Source organism: Berghia stephanieae, chromosome 3 (genome assembly GCF_034508935.2).
Source record: "Berghia stephanieae isolate SIO BIC M18660-M18661 chromosome 3, UCSD_Bste_1.3, whole genome shotgun sequence".
NCBI classification, from domain to species: domain Eukaryota; kingdom Metazoa; phylum Mollusca; class Gastropoda; order Nudibranchia; family Aeolidiidae; genus Berghia; species Berghia stephanieae.
In genome coordinates, this window is record NC_088362.1 from 95,542,760 (window position 1) to 95,559,308 (window position 16,549).

Sequence of the window (16,549 nt, forward strand, 5' to 3'; positions counted from 1 at the left end):
CTTGAAAAACATTGGTTTTGATAAGCAAAAAATCAACTACACTAGGGAAAACGATTGTTTGGGGGGGGGGGGGAGTCGCTAAACGGGGGTTTTAATAAAATGCCATTTTGGGGTTTTTATTACTACTAATAATAAATAACAAAAAAATCGGGATCAGAGGTCAATGTCGCTATCCAGGGTCAGATTTCAAGAACGCGGACTAGCGTTCTCTGACTTCAGTCAATGATTTGAAAAAAACAGACACATTCGTACTAAGTTTTAGTCATTTGCCGAAGCAAGACTTTATGATTTAGTCTGTCTAGTTACAAGGTGGCGTCACAGCGTCAACAAGATAGCAGCTATTTTTTAGATTGAGTGCGCTTCGCTTCGGAAAGAAAATACGTCCGTTACGAATGACAGAGACAAAAGTGTCCTGTTGCCATTGACATCATTATCATCATTGGCTTTTTCACCCTGGATCAGGGTATAGGCCACAGACAAACAGTTTCCATCCATCTCTATCATCATCATCATTGCCATTTTCACCCTGGGTCAGGGTATAGGCCACAGACAAACAGATTCCATCCTTCTCTATCCTGAGCTAACTTTTCTTTTTCTTTTTTTTTTTTTTTATCTCGTTCTATGTCTTATCACTTCTCTGGATATCAGCTTCTTTAATTCTTCTCCATGTTCCTCGTGGCCTTCCCCTTGATCTTCTGCCCTGAGGGTTCCAGCCCAATATTTTCTTTGTTACAGTGGAATCATTGTTTCCAATCCACCGCCATCGTCTTCTTCCAATTCCTCTCCCACTGGTTTCAGCTATGTTCTTTTCCATACTTCATTTTTAATTCTATCCATCCATAGTAACTTACACATGCACCTGTTTACGAAAATCTGTACCCTCCCTATACATGCCTGTGATACATTCCAAGTTTCACATCCATACAGTAGGACAGACGTCACGTTTTAGTTCTCCAAACTTCTGTTCAAAGATGTGAATGCAGCCTGTGCCTTTCCTACCCAGGCTTTCAACTCTGCTTCCGTGCCTCCATCCTTGTCAATTATACTCCCGAGATAGCAGAAAGTGTCTATATCTTCGAGTTCCTGATCTTTTACTTTGATCTGCTCCCTTTGACACGTACCTATCCTCAAGACCATTGACTTTGCAGGGTGAATTCTTAGACCAATTGATTCCGAGAGGCTGTTTATAATTGTGGTTTTTGCTTGCGCATCTGGTCCTGGGTGACAGAAGAGCCAGATCATTCAACTGTGTCCAGGGGGTCCACAGTATCCCATTTCTTCGCCCTTTGGGGGTTTCCTTCATTTGCCAATCAATGGCAAGGATGAACAGGAATGGTGACAGCAAGCATCCCTGCTTGACACAGTCTTAAGTTCAAAGCTGATCTTCGTGTACAACCGGGCAACTTGATCCTTCATACATTTCCTTAATGAGGTTTACTTTCTTTTCAGGGAGTTCATAATGTGCCAGAATTTTCTTACTTTCTGTCTCTCCCCCTCTCTCTCTCTTTCTTTCTTTCTCTCTCTCTCTCTCTCTCTCTCTCTCTCTCTCTCTCTCTCTCTCTCTCTCTCTCTCTCTCTCTCTCTCTCTCTCTCTCTCTCTCTCTTTCTTTCTCTTTTTTTCCCTCTCTCTTTCTTTCTTCATTCTTTCTTTCTCTATCTCCCTCTCCTTTCCTGTCTTTCTTTTCTACCCCCCTCTCCTCTTCTCTCTCTTTTTATTCCTTTCTTCTCTCTCTCTCTCTCTTCTCCCTCTCTCTCCTCTCGCCTTCTATCTCTTCCTCCCTCCATTTTATTATTATTTTTTAAAATCTTAAAATTAATTATATTAAATGGAAGATTGCACGAAGGAGATAAATAAACCATGGGATAAACGAACGCAAAAACAAAAGAAATACGGTAAGTTGTAATGACGTACAAGTGGAATTCCCTGAAAGTGGGGTCTTATCGTCGATGGCGGACACGTGCAGTGAAATTGTGGGATTTGGTAAGCGGTAGAATGGGATGGGTCTATCTTTCTATTTATACACCCATGGTCTCAGCTTAGTAATTTTCATTTGATCTTTAAATGGTATTTTACATCAAGTGAATTGAATCAATTACGGCCCAGTGCGTATTTATCTTGCCAAGAAACTCTACTAGTGGTGTCAAAGTAAATAGTGTATCTGTCTCGGACAGGGTATAGGCTTTTGCAGTTGGATTCTTGCAAAATGTTTCAGCAATGTTTGGTCCCTAATGGGAGGATGTTTCTTCACGATCCAGTTGCTCAATGGGTATCCTTTGGGGGGCTTTTTGCGCTAAACGGGGGTTTTAATAAAATGCCATTTTGGGGTTTTTATTACTACTAATAATAAATAACAAAAAAATCGGGATCAGAGGTCAATGTCGCTATCCAGGGTCCGATTTCAAGAACGCGGACTAGGGTTCTCTGACTTCAGTCAATGATTTGAAAAAAAAACCAGACACATTCGGACTAAGTTTTAGTCATTTGCCGAAGCAAGACTTTATGATTTAGTCTGTCTAGTTACAAGGTGGCGTCACAGCGTCAACAAGATAGCAGCTATTTTTTAGATTGAGTGCGCTTCGCTTCGGAAAGAAAATACGTCGGTTACGAATGAGAGAGACAAAAAGTGTCCTGTTGCCATTGACATCATTATCATCATTGGCTTTTTCACCCGGGATCAGGGTATAGGCCACAGACAAACAGTTTCCATCCATCTCTATCATCATCATCATTGCCATTTTCACCCTGGGTCAGGGTATAGGCCACAGACAAACAGATTCCATCCTTCTCTATCAACAAGATATGAAGTGAGTATAAAAGTGCCAGAAGACAATAGAGAATAAAAATTTTTTTCGCGGCGGTGGTGGGGTTTGAACCTGCGACCTTATTGGTACGACAACTCCGCCTGGCAGGTGAGAGCGTGGCTCTACCGTGTGAGCTATCCACGAACACAAAAATATTCGTTTCAAACCCAAAGTCATTTCTATATCCCTCTCTCACCCACTTCTTGAGATCGCCGATTCGTTCACCACCATCGCGAAGTAGTTTTGACCAGCAGTTAAGTTTAATAGCCAATATTCTCATCACAAACATATAACATAGAAACGATTGAGACATTGAGTATGCTCCGGTGTATGGGGTGAATTTTTAATTCAGAAAAGTGAGTGGAGCAGGCACTTATGTTGGTAACAACAAGATATGAAGTGAGTAGAAAAGTGCCAGAAGACAATAGAGAATAAAAATTTTTTTCGCGGCGGTGGTGGGGTTTGAACCTGCGACCTTATTGGTACGACAACTCCGCCTGGCAGGTGAGAGCGTGGCTCTACCGTGTGAGCTATCCACGAACACAAAAATATTCGTTTCAAACCCAAAGTCATTTCTAGATCCCTCTCTCACCACTTCTTGAGATCGCCGATTCGTTCACCACCATCGCGAAGTAGTTTTGACCAGCAGTTAAGTTTAATAGCCAATATTCTCATCACAAACATATAACATAGAAACGATTGAGACATTGAGTATGCTCCGGTGTATGGGGTGAATTTTTAATTCAGAAAAGTGAGTGGAGCAGGCACTTATGTTGGTAACAACAAGATATGAAGTGAGTAGAAAAGTGCCAGAAGACAATAGAGAATAAAAATTTTTTTCGCGGCGGTGGTGGGGTTTGAACCTGCGACCTTATTGGTACGACAACTCCGCCTGGCAGGTGAGAGCGTGGCTCTACCGTGTGAGCTATCCACGAACACAAAAATATTCGTTTCAAACCCAAAGTCATTTCTAGATCCCTCTCTCACCCACTTCTTGAGATCGCCGATTCGTTCACCACCATCGCGAAGTAGTTTTTTTTGACCAGCAGTTAAGTTTAATAGCCAATATTCTCATCACAAACATATAACATAGAAACGATTGAGACATTGAGTATGCTCCGGTGTATGGGGTGAATTTTTAATTCAGAAAAGTGAGTGGAGCAGGCACTTATGTTGGTAACAACAAGATATGAAGTGAGTAGAAAAGTGCCAGAAGACAATAGAGAATAAAAATTTTTATTCTCTATTGTCTTCTGGCACTTTTCTACTCACTTCATATCTTGTTGTTACCAACATAAGTGCCTGCTCCACTCACTTTTCTGAATTAAAAATTCACCCCATACACCGGAGCATACTCAATGTCTCAATCGTTTCTATGTTATATGTTTGTGATGAGAATATTGGCTATTTAACTTAACTGCTGGTCAAAACTACTTCGCGATGGTGGTGAACGAATCGGCGATCTCAAGAAGTGGGTGAGAGAGGGATCAAGAAATGACTTTGGGTTTGAAACGAATATTTTTGTGTTCGTGGATAGCTCACACGGTAGAGCCACGCTCTCACCTGCCAGGCGGAGTTGTCGTACCAATAAGGTCGCAGGTTCAAACCCCACCACCGCCGCGAAAAAAATTTTTTATTCTCTATTGTCTTCTGGCACTTTTCTACTCACTTCATATCTTGTTGTTACCAACATAAATGCCTACATCCTTCTCTATCCTGAGCTAACTTTTCTTTTTCTTTTTTTTTTATCTCGTTCTATGTCTTATCACTTCTCTGGATATCAGCTTCTTTAATTCTTCTCCATGTTCCTCGTGGCCTTCCCCTTGATCTTCTGCCCTGAGGGTTCCAGCCCAATATTTTCTTTGTTACAGTGGAATCATTGTTTCCAATCCACCTCCATCGTCTTCTTCCAATTCCTCTCCCACTGGTTTCAGCAATGTTCTTTTCCATACTTCATCATTTTTAATTCTATCCATCCATAGTAGCTTACACATGCACCTGTTTACGAAAATCTGTACCCTCCTTATACATGCCTGTGATACATTCCAAGTTTCACATCCATACAGTAGGACAGACGTCACGTTTTAGTTCTCCAAACTCTGTTCAAAGATGTGAATGCAGCCTGTGCCTTTCCTACCCAGGCTTTCAACTCTGCTTCCGTGCCTCCATCCTTGTCAATTATACTCCCGAGATAGCAGAAAGTGTCTATATCTTCGAGTTCCTGATCTTTTACTTTGATCTGCTCCCTTTGACACGTACCTATCCTCAAGACCTTTGACTTTGCAGGGTGAATTCTTAGACCAATTGATTCCGAGAGGCTGTTTATAATTGTGGTTTTTGCTTGCGCATCTGGTCCTGGATGACAGAAGAGCCAGATCATTCAACTGTGTCCAGGGGGTCCACAGTATCCCATTTCTTCGCCCTTTGGGGGTTTCCTTCATTTGCCAATCAATGGCAAGGATGAACAGGAATGGTGACAGCAAGCATCCCTGCTTGACACCAGTCTTAAGTTCAAAGCTGATCTTCGTGTACAACCGGGCAACTTGATCCTTCATACATTTCCTTAATGAGGTTTACTATCTTTTCAGGGAGTCCATAATGTGCCAGAATTTTCTTACTTTCTGTCTCTCCCCTCTCTCTCTTTCTTTCTCTCTCTCTCTCTCTCTCTCTCTCTCTCTCTCTCTCTCTCTCTCTCTCTCTCTCTCTCTTTCTTTCTTTCTTTTTTTTCCCTCTCTCTTTCTTTCTTCATTCTTTCTTTCTCTATCTCCCTCTCCTTTCCTTTCTTTTCTACCCCCCTCTCCTCTTCTCTCTCTTTTTATTCCTTTCTTCTCTCTCTCTCTCTCTCTTCTCCCTCTCTCTCCTCTCGCCTTATATCTCTTCCTCCCTCCATTTTATTATTATTTTTTAAAATCTTAAAATTAATTATATTAAATGGAGGATTGCACGAAGGAGATAAATAAACCATGGGATAAACGAACGCAAAAACAAAAGAAATACGGTAAGTTGTAATGACGTACAAGTGGAATTCCCCTGAAAGTGGGGTCTTATCGTCGATGGCGGACACGTGCAGTGAAATTGTGGGATTTGGTAAGCGGTAGAATGGGATGGGTCTATCTTTCTATTTATACACCTATGGTCTCAGCTTAGTAATTTTCATTTGATCTTTAAATGGTATTTTACATCAAGTGAATTGAATCAATTACGGCCCAGTGCGTATTTATCTTGCCAAGAAACTCTACTAGTGATGTCAAAGTAAATAGTGTATCTGTCTTGAACAGGGTATAGGCTTTTGCAGTTGGATTCTTGCAAAATGTTTCAGCAATGTTTGGTCCCTAATGGGAGGATGTTTCTTCACGATCCAGTTGCTCAATGGGTATCCTTTGGGGGGCTTTTTGCGGTTTGACCTGAATGGTGTGGATGACACTCTTTGTCACCGTATAAATGACATTTATACATGACATTCAAACGGAAAGGTAGGTGTGTAGCGGGCAACATCATCAACTAAACAGACAAACCTAATTTTCAGTTTTTAGTTGAAGCATGTGTGAAACGTCTAACCCGGAAGTCATTAAAAAGACCGGATGCGGCGAAGAAAAACTGAAAGTTGATGGTTGTAGTGACAGCTTTGGGGCTGGGAATCTCAACTGAAACGGTCATAAAAGTAAAGCAGATAAAAAAAACAACAAATGGCTACACTGCGACAAACGCCTCTCACTTGTAGTGGTCACACAAGACCTGTCGTTCATTTGGATTTCAGCGATGTGACACCGTTTGGATACTTTCTTATTAGTGCTTGTAAAGGTATCTAATGTCTACTGAATGATAATCTTACTCTTACTTTAATTAAGTTCAGTGCAGTGTAGGGAGTTTGATATTTTTTTCAAAAATAAGAATGAATAATTATTTTTTTACATAGACATATAGGCCTTTAAAAACATTTAATACGTTACCTTACTTTTAGATCTAGGATAAACGGTTTCAAAGTTATGATGATTTTACTACGCAGTGGCTATCAGTAGGTACTTTGGTAAAAAATTCAAATTTGATTGAGCTCAATGAAACCTATATCATTGTAAAGTGCTTTTCAACACGATTCTAATGATACCAAAATTGTGAAAATCAGATCAGCAGAAGAAAAGTTACGTTAGTTTAAAGGCTGAAAAATGGTCTTCTATTTGCCTTTGTTATTTACTGACGGACTTTGTGACCTGAAAAGTGTTGCATTTCCGGTAGTAACCACCATTTGGATTTCGAAAAACTGGTCTAAAATGGCCTCTAATATTTGAGTAAGGATTTTACTGGAACGAATTTCATGGATGCGGTATACAACTCTGCCCTGAATTTAATTTTTTATAAAAGTTAAGAGTTAAGATGTTAAATAAACGAGCCAGCATGAAATTTTGATTTACCAAGTTCTAATCTTTTAATTATCCAAAGCTAAATTATACCCTATTTTATCCATAATCAAAAGTTATACTAAATTGTCATTGATTTTAAAATAAACTACACCAAACGATAGAGTAATTTCTCCTGAAGAAAATAAGACATAAATAATTAAAATCCATCCATAAACAAAAAATCTATGGAACTTTTTCTGAGACCCATCACTCAAAAGTCCAAAAAATCGGGTCACAGCCACTAGCCCATTTATCGGCTCCCTGCTGGAGGGCCAAATGGACGTTACCAAAGTACCTACTATCAGTACATAAGTACAGTCCCGTCGTAAAGATGGTTCTCGGGGCTATTTTTACATAAACGGCGTCGCTCGTCTATTTTGAAAAAAGCAAGAAAAACTACTAGAAATCGAAGTCAATGGGAGAACGATTGCTCAAGGCAAATTCAACTCAAAATATGCTTAATTGTCAGTAACTGTTTGTATGCTCCACAAGAGGACAAGAGTGAGGACGAGAAATTTAGTTTAAGTAAGCTTTTTAGAGCTAAAGACAGTACAAGAGACTCCAAAGCATTATGCACCTATAATTCTTGATTAACTAAACGCAAAGGTTGGACAAGATAATGACTGTAAAAATAGCCCCGAGAACCATCTTTACGGGACTGTAAAAATAGCCACTGATAATTTAATATTATATAATATTGCCACGACTTGGTCGGGCCAAGAGCTCAAAATCTGTGACTGAGAATTCCCCCACTTGGACAGTCTCTCGATAAGGTGACTACTGATGGAAACCGGACTCATAGAGAAAAGAGGGTTGGTCACTGGCGGACAAAATTAAACATACTGCGCTGCCTTCAATCGCCTTCAATCTTGATGAAATTTGACATAGATAAATGAATTATCTAGAACTAGATGCATATTTGAACGAGGTGGAGAAAGTTACAAGTACAAGTTAAATTAAATGAGACATGAACAAGATAGTCACAGTTGCTACCAATTTTCTGGATAAATTTTAGCAATCGCATTTGGATTTCTTAGACAATCAGGTTTAAACCATATGAGCCTTAAAAAAATGAAGTTCCTAACATATATTATTAATTATATAACAAAATACAAACTGGTGCATCACTTTTCCAATAGCTAATCAGCACCTGAACGAGGCTGGAATTAAACTATACCTTCACTACAGTTATATGATTACTGATGAAGGTATTTTTCACTTGTGGCTAACTTAATCAACACTGGGGTCAAGGCTGAGTAAAATTTCAATTTTAGAATAAAAACACCGCAAAAGTTTTCTTCAATTCTGAAAAGATTTTATTTTTTGACTCTATGCTCATATGATATACATTCCATTTATCTCACACACCCTAGAACACAATGACATTGCTGGGACCAGAGTTTGCAATCCTTGTCACCTTTCCCATCTGTGACAATGCTTGCTCATGCTGAACTTTTTTATTATATATGAGACACTGTAGCCTATTACTTTGTTGTCTTCTAACATGATTTTTAGGTTTTTCGTGCAAATTGGAAACATAATATATTCTAGATTTCCAGACCTTTCACTTTGTAAACTTTTGATGATCATTTAAGATGGCAAGCCCATGCTTCGACAAGGGGACACAGGTGACTGGGTTGGGACATTTGAGGGACACAAAGGAGCTGTTTGGGGTGCCACACTTAACAAAGATGCCACAAGAGCTGCTACTGGAGCTGCTGATTTCTCTGCGTAGGATGAATTTTTAAATCTGTATTATGGAAATAATATATTGAATGTTTTAAAAATGATATCAGGAAATTATTTTAGAATATCTCTCTGTTGTGTACTGTTTCATAGGTTAGATGTTGGTTTTTAATATATTCTGTGAACATTTGAGTGCATTCTTCTTTGTTGGTACTGTGTCTGGATGAAACTTTCAGGTAATCTCAAAATAATTACAAGTATATACAGTCCACTCTAGATAATCGCAACACCTTTGGATCAGCAAAAATGTTGCGATTAACTAAAGTTGCAATTAACCAAAGTTGAGTTTCCTGTTCGCATTGGCAAAATTTTACACATTTAAGGTAAACTCAAACCATTTGTTGCAAACATTATTCCTAGTCCACACAGACTTAGCAATTTGATTGAAACAAAAACCATATGGCAGCCCTGTTTAGATTTTGGCAACCAAAAGCAACTTTGATGCAATCCGACATCTTATACAGATTTGATTAACTTTCACTGTTTTGTTCTCAACATTTATTTTGGAGTGCTGTTTTCTTCAAATATTCATGTTTTAAAACCTTTTTATATCCTTTGCAAGTGAAAAGAAAGAAAAAAAAGGAAGGGGGGATGACTGTTTGTGTTTATGAGAAATGTAAAAAAATGTTATTTTGCTGTGAGTTTACATTTGTTGCATTCTGTTATGTGAAGGATAGGAATATTTTTATTTAATCTCAATCTTATTTTAGGAAAATTTGGGATGCGGAGAAAGGAGAAGAAATTCACAGTTTTGCTCACAAGCATATTGTGAAAAGTGTCCACTTCTCCAAGGACAGCAAACACCTTCTTACTGGAAGCAACGAAAAAGTTTTGAGAATTTTTGATTTGAACAAACCTGAGGCAGGTAAGAATTGAATAGCAGTCAGATCAATCATGTGCATTTGTTTTATAAAACATATTACATCAGAAGAATCAAGATACACTGATCCCTTGGTTTTCAATGCTTTTTGAAATTTAGTAGTAAGGTTAAAATTCATTGGTTTTATGTATTAATTAATAAGTTGATTAGTAAATTTTCTTTTTGTGAAAAAAAATAATTGGTGACACAACAATTTATGTACAGTTACAGGTTATTAAAAATTATTTAGGGGTCCAGATAGCTTGGTAGAGCGCCATCCTCACAATCAAAGATTTGGGTATTGATCTGGTATTGGGTGTAAAGATTTTTTATTGATCACCTTATCCACCCAGCAGTGACGGGTAGCTGAATCTGTTAGGTATGGCAGAGAGTACATGGGCCTTCTGGAAATGGACATACTATCTGTAAAATTAAAAGGATATGACGATTTTGTTTAAGACAAGCTATTTAAAGACTTCCTTACTTTGATTTGCTGATCTTGACGCCTGTTTAGCCCCAACTCTATTTTTGTATTTTGTCAGCAATATGATATACACTCGTTTTATGATTTTTGCCTTGCTAAGAGTTATCAGATTGTCCAACTGACACCTTTATGTATTTAATTACTGAAACTGTACTTTGGTAATTGGTGAGGTTTATGTCAGAATGTAAATGAAGGCTTGTGTTATTATCGTGATTATCCTGTCTTCATGATGACATCTAGTGTATTGTTATCTGGGTTTTTTTTTTACGGGTAATTTTATTTACCCAAATCAGTCGTTAAAGTCTGGCATATTGACCCAGAGTTGTGCTACCCCACTGGTGTCTGTCATAAATCATAGAAATGATTGCTTTTATGGTTTTCACCATTAATTTCACTGTATCAGACACATCCCTATGAGTCCAAAGGTTTTCAAAATAAACTGGAATTGGAAAATGCAACAAGCATCATCTCATTCCATTGTAAATTGTATTGAACAAAAGCGTAGAGTAATACATTAGTAGATATACGAGTCTTGGGGGTGGTGGGGTGGGGGGGGGGGGGGGGGGGGGCAGTGACTGGATTAATGGAATATTGGATTGATATTTTAAAATGATTTGTTTATTGATGACAGATCCCAAGCTATTCAATGGCCACACATCCAACATCAAAGCTGCTTTGTTCAATGGGAATTGTGACAAGATCTTCAGTGCCAGTGATGATAAAACTCTAAGGTCAGTTCATCATGATACATTTCTCATTTTTCTTATTTTGGATTTTATATTTAATATTTTGAAGTATATTTTTATTGTAATGCAACTGATGTATTAGCTTGTCTACAGTAATTCAGAAATAGTTCGCAATCTTCAGGTAACTCACTAGGAAAAAGTTCAATATTTCAAACTCAGGAATGCAAGAATTCTTTTACTACATATCTCCAATACTGGGTGGGGTTCCTGACTTCCCATAGCGGGCAGAGAGGTACATACTGTGTCTTCTATTCCCTTATATCTGTTTTCCAACATGCTTTCTGTCTTTGTCTCGGAATGAGATTACTTGGTTTTGTCCTGGCACTGGCCGGAATCCTAGCTGGGAGGGAAACAGTCAAATGCATAGTTATTGTTTTGGGAGATGATATTTTTTTCCTTGTAAATCATCTCTCTGTTATGTATTATTATATTTTTTATTTTTAATGTATAATGTAAGCATTTGAGTGTGTTCCTCTTTGTTGGATTTTGTGCTTGTGTCCGGATGAGACTTATAGGTGATCTCAAACTACGTACATTGGTGGTATGCTCTTGGAATCTACATCTGATCCCTATTTGTTCTCAGTTCCCCTTTGTCTTACTTTTTCTTGGGTGGTTTAATTGTAATTCTAGAACTTTTTACTATCCTATTTTATTCCTTTTTACTGGCGCTGATATAACCTAAATGTGTTGCAATTGCCATAAAACCCTTAAAAACAAAACAAACATATCTCCAATAACTTCACCCTTGTTATTTCTGATTAAGATTTATTGTTTTTTTTCTTTTTCTTTCTTTAAAAAAAAAAAAATAATCTTGGCAGTTTGACGTTAACAATGTTCACATAAGTGGGCAATCCAACAGATTAGTTTGATTTTTATTCATGTTGAGGTCAAGAAGGTTAATAATTATCAGTGTCGTCAAGATATCATTAAGCATCAGCATTTTATTTTAAATAAACAGCATGTGTGCTCATATAAACATTTATTTCTTGTTTTTTTTTTAAAACAAAGAATGATATGAATTTCCCATTAGTTAGGTGTTTAATAAGAAATAAGCGTGTTGTTTTTCTTTAATCTGTCCCCAGGGTTTGGGATGTAAACTCGTGCAGTGAGATTCGATCCATTGAATTCTCATCCACACCTGGAGATTTGGAACTGACACCAGATGGGACCATTCTGACTGTCACCTATGGACAATTTACTGCATTCTATAATGCTGACACGTGAGTGTGGATATCGTTGTATCATTTGAAGTTTAGTTCAGTTCCCTACATATTATTATTATTTTTTAAAAAAATGTGAATTCTATCATTATATAGATTCTGAAAGGTGATGCAGCTGGTTTGATATTGGCAAAGAAAATCATTATGGAGTAAAAATTTGATAAAAAATCGAATTAATCATCTTTGATCATAGCAGACGTGCCAACCTTTCCAATTTTGGCTGAATCTTTTTGAGTTTTAGATTACTTTTCTGCCATTTTGCCACCACTTACAGAAGTCTAGATGAATTTTTGCTTTTCCTGAAAATAGTTTGAAAATTGTTTGAGTTAGAAATTGATTTAAAAATGCATTTATCATGAAATTTTTTGATTTTGGTCAGTTTTCATAGACTTTAAAACAATTAAATTTGATTTTGAATCACTGATGGAATTTTGGATTTACAGACACATTTAGAAGCAAAATATCAAAGGATGTAAGGATGATCCTGAATTCTTTAAAAAAAATCTTTTTCCCTTAAATTCCTACTTGAAAATGGTGTGATTCAACATTTTACGTTTATGTTTATATTATTACTCGGGGTTCCTAATAACTCAATTGACAGAGCACTCAAATCACAAACAAACTGGCTGTTATCTGATTTTCTAGGCCCTGTGTCCTTCCAGTATTGCTTGGATTGCTAGGTCAATTAGATGTAGAAAAAAGTAGTTTGCAATGACTATCCATAGATTATCCCAATTTTAGTGCAAACTGCATGAGCCTTACTATAACGACTCGTGCGTTTCAAATTTTGTCAATGGATTGTTATTTCTTTTTCTATCTCGTCCCAGATTTGAAAAGATCAAAGAGATTCAAGCCCCTGCTCCCGTCAACACAGCTTCTCTTCATCCTTCCAAAAATTTCTTCGTTTGTGGCGGAGAGGACTTTAAAATGTACAAATTTGACTACTTTACTGGGTCGGAGTTAGGTAAGTCTCAAGAAGGCGTTTGTATCGTGGTTGATACTGAAGGATGGGCAGATATCAAAATGATCATAGTGAAGGTCTCTTTTGTTCATAAATATGGCTTTTTGTACATTTATTTTGTAAATTTCCTTGTAAATATCATATCAATATGTTAATGATAACAGGAAATATACCATACAGATATTTCTCCTCTTTCTTTTCTCAACACCCGTACTCTCAGACAATCACAACAAAATGGTTTGCCAGAGTTAGACATAACAAAATGTAGACAAGACAATAACAACATCAAAAACATGAAATTGGTCTGATAAATAAATGCACAATTGTGCTGAAATGTAATCATCCAAATTGTTTTGGAATCCAATCTAGTCTTGATTGACATCGTGGACAAGATGACATAGCAACTACAATTTAAATGTCATAGGACATTATAGCCATATTATACCTTTTGGTGTGTAGAAACAATATTGACTGATGAAGAAAAGTCAGTAAAAATTATTACCATTTATCGTCCAATAAATAGGGCAAAAACAGGGCAAATGTCAGTGACTTTCATCATGAGATTGATGATATGATCATGGCATGACACAGGATCTAAATATTATGGATTGTCGTGTAGCTTTGATATACATTTCACCTGTCACATTATTGACAATTCAGACATATCTTCAAAAACAGTCCAACACGTCCATATTCCTACACATTGCCGTGGTTTTATATTGGGTAAAGTAAATGATAAGTGGGCACACTACAATCTCTCTGATAAATCAAATTCTAAATGTCATTTGTCTATAACTTTCTCTTCTTGATTAAATTTCAGAATCATTCAAGGGGCATTTTGGACCTGTCCATTGTGTCCGCTTTTCACCGGATGGAGAGTTGTATGCCAGTGGTAGTGAGGATGGAACCCTAAGACTTTGGCAGACAACAGTTGGTTCAACCTATGGCTTGTGGAAATGTGTCTCACCTGATATCGACTCAACGGAATCGACGCCATCTTCTAATTCTGGAGCTAAAGCTGTCAAAGTTGAATCTTGATATCGGATGGAATCAAAATGGCGTTGACATTTACTCTACACTCGGTTCAAATCAATCAACGATGGGACAGTGTGATCACATTGTCAGCTGAGAGAGGAAAACAGAATAGGATCAAATGTTATTGTTTTGTTATTATTTCACATTTTGTGATAGTTGATAGCCTTCAGATTACTGTAAGTACCGGTATTTAATTTGATGAGTTGTCACCAATGAAGTGATAGTTCATAAAACTGATACACCTTTTGATACTTGATTTGATGAATTGATACAAATCAAAACAGTGAAATACTCATAGATGACAAAGATTTATAAAATAATTATTTAAAATAAAAGAATAATCAGTTTGCAATTTTTTATAATTTTTTTGGGACAGGTTATTTTCCCAATTGAGCCATTTAGTTTTACATCGATCACACCTAAAACAGTGAGATAATTAATATGGGGTGTTTGTAATAAAGAAAACAATTCAAGAAAATGTGATGACCTTTGACTTCATATCAGGGATAAGACAGATTAGTCGTTATTTTAAAATTTTAAATCATTAAAGTATCTAGGCAATGTGATCCAATTTATTTAAAATGTTGCCAAAACTAACTTTTTGTAGTTCCTGTTGCCAAGCGCTTTGACCAAGATAATGAATGACATGTTTCTATACATGACATGAGGCTGGTGGAGTTTTGAATCTTTGTGACTCTTTCAATCATACTTTAGTTTGTCTGTTTGAAATCTGTTGCTATTTTTTTTCAAAAATTCAACCAGTTGTTTTTCCTAACATTATTAATGTTTGTTTACTTGTCTCCATGAAATAATGTCTATGACTGAACACGGTGCTGTTGCTGCTGCTTACCAAATAAAACCAACACTGATCATTGCATTCATTACTATTGTGGTTGGTTGGTACACACCAAATGGTCATTGTCAGGCATGCTGCATACACCGATGTCAAAACTCTATGGAAATGTTACTTTATTTTTTTGTGGGGACGCACGAAGCTGTTTGATGCTGATGTTTTGTAAAGACATGAGAATAAAATTGATGATAAACATGTGATAAGTATAACTTATGAATCGACTGCCATTGAGTAAATACGTGGGAGAAGGAATCAAACCATTTGGTTGTTGCTTTGTATTGACCAAAATGAAATGTGCTATCATAAAATAAAAAGGCTGGTTGAAAAGTGAGACAATTTTTTAAAATTGGAATGACCTGTTATTGTTCTGTAGTCTTGATGGTTTCAAGTTCCGTTGTCCTCTCATAAGATTCTGTTTGAAGTAAGGAGGAGGGATGGAGGCAGGGTGTCTTAGTGGCTAAGGCATTTTTATTCTCATGTTTGATTCCTACTTCAGGAACTTTCTTTTCATTTTGTTTTTTGTTTGTTTGTCCTGGACCAAGTTATTGATGCCCCAATGTGCTGACTGCCACCATAGGTCATTCATGTTGAAATCGTCGTCCAATTGATGATCTATGATACCATCTAGTACAGTCTAGATGGAAACGTGAAATATTACATTTATACATCGGTGCAGCATGAAATATATTCAAATGGAATATTTTCAGAACCAACCCTTTTGTAATCAAAGTTACTCAAGCACAGAACAATTTTTAAAATGACTGTTTCGTATTAAGTATATTTTGAAAGGATCATCCCCTTGTTTCTTGATATGAAATATCTAGGGGAAAAATGGGAGTATATAAATTGGCAACCTTTATAGTGTGGCAGTCGTTGCTCTCTTTCAAAAAACCTTTAGCACATTGGACCCTTATCATATGATCTGTCGGAACCATTGCCTCAATCTAGTGTTAATTATGTCTGGAAGAAAGCCTCGAGTCAAAATTGATCAAAACCGTCAAAAGTCATAGTTGGGTTGTTTTTCTTGTTTTTTTTTTTTAAAGCATTCATTCTCCTTAATAGAACCAAATAATTAAGGTTTTATAATTCGCATAATTCGAATGTCAGGACCTGTGCCCAAAAAGGAAAACTAAACAACATTCTAAAAGAAATGAAACGGCTCCAAATAAATATTCTTGGCCTGGCAGAGATGAGATGGAAAGAGCAGGGAACCATGTCAAAACAAGAAAACAACACGACATATAAGATCATATGGAGTGGTGGAACCTCTTTCCAAAAAGGAGTAGGGATGATCTTAGACCAAAAATCAACCAAATTTTACAAAGGGCACGTAGCAATCTCAGACAGAGTTTTGCTGGTTAAGCTAAGAGGACCTGTAGTTGACACCAATATTATTCAAGTTTATGCACCAACAGAAGAGGCGACAGATGCAGATATGACAGAGTT

At 37.0% G+C, this 16,549-nt stretch overlaps 1 protein-coding gene across 1 annotated transcript; it reads left to right on the plus strand.

Moving 5' to 3' along the window:
• Window positions 1-6,371: 6,371 nt before the first annotated feature.
• On the plus strand, window positions 6,372-15,449 carry LOC144968905 (serine-threonine kinase receptor-associated protein-like). Its single transcript, XM_078907745.1, has 7 exons — window positions 6,372-6,603; window positions 8,795-8,930; window positions 9,656-9,810; window positions 10,920-11,019; window positions 12,117-12,254; window positions 13,082-13,218; window positions 14,036-15,449. The coding sequence occupies exons 1-7, from the start codon at window positions 6,489-6,491 to the stop codon at window positions 14,251-14,253; spliced, it is 999 nt and encodes a 332-aa protein (XP_078763871.1). The 5' UTR covers window positions 6,372-6,488; the 3' UTR covers window positions 14,254-15,449.
• Window positions 15,450-16,549: the final 1,100 nt, after the last annotated feature.

What these genes read in the sequence shown, in the direction of transcription:
- LOC144968905 (XM_078907745.1), top strand. Translation starts at nt 6,489, where the DNA reads ATGGCTACACTGCGACAAACGCCTCTCACTTGTAGTGGTCACACAAGA. An exon ending in TTTGAACAAACCTGAGGCAG is followed by an intron (nt 9,811 to 10,919) that starts GTAAGAATTGAA and finishes TATTGATGACAG; the next exon opens with ATCCCAAGCTATTCAATGGC. An exon ending in AGTGATGATAAAACTCTAAG is followed by an intron (nt 11,020 to 12,116) that starts GTCAGTTCATCA and finishes ATCTGTCCCCAG; the next exon opens with GGTTTGGGATGTAAACTCGT.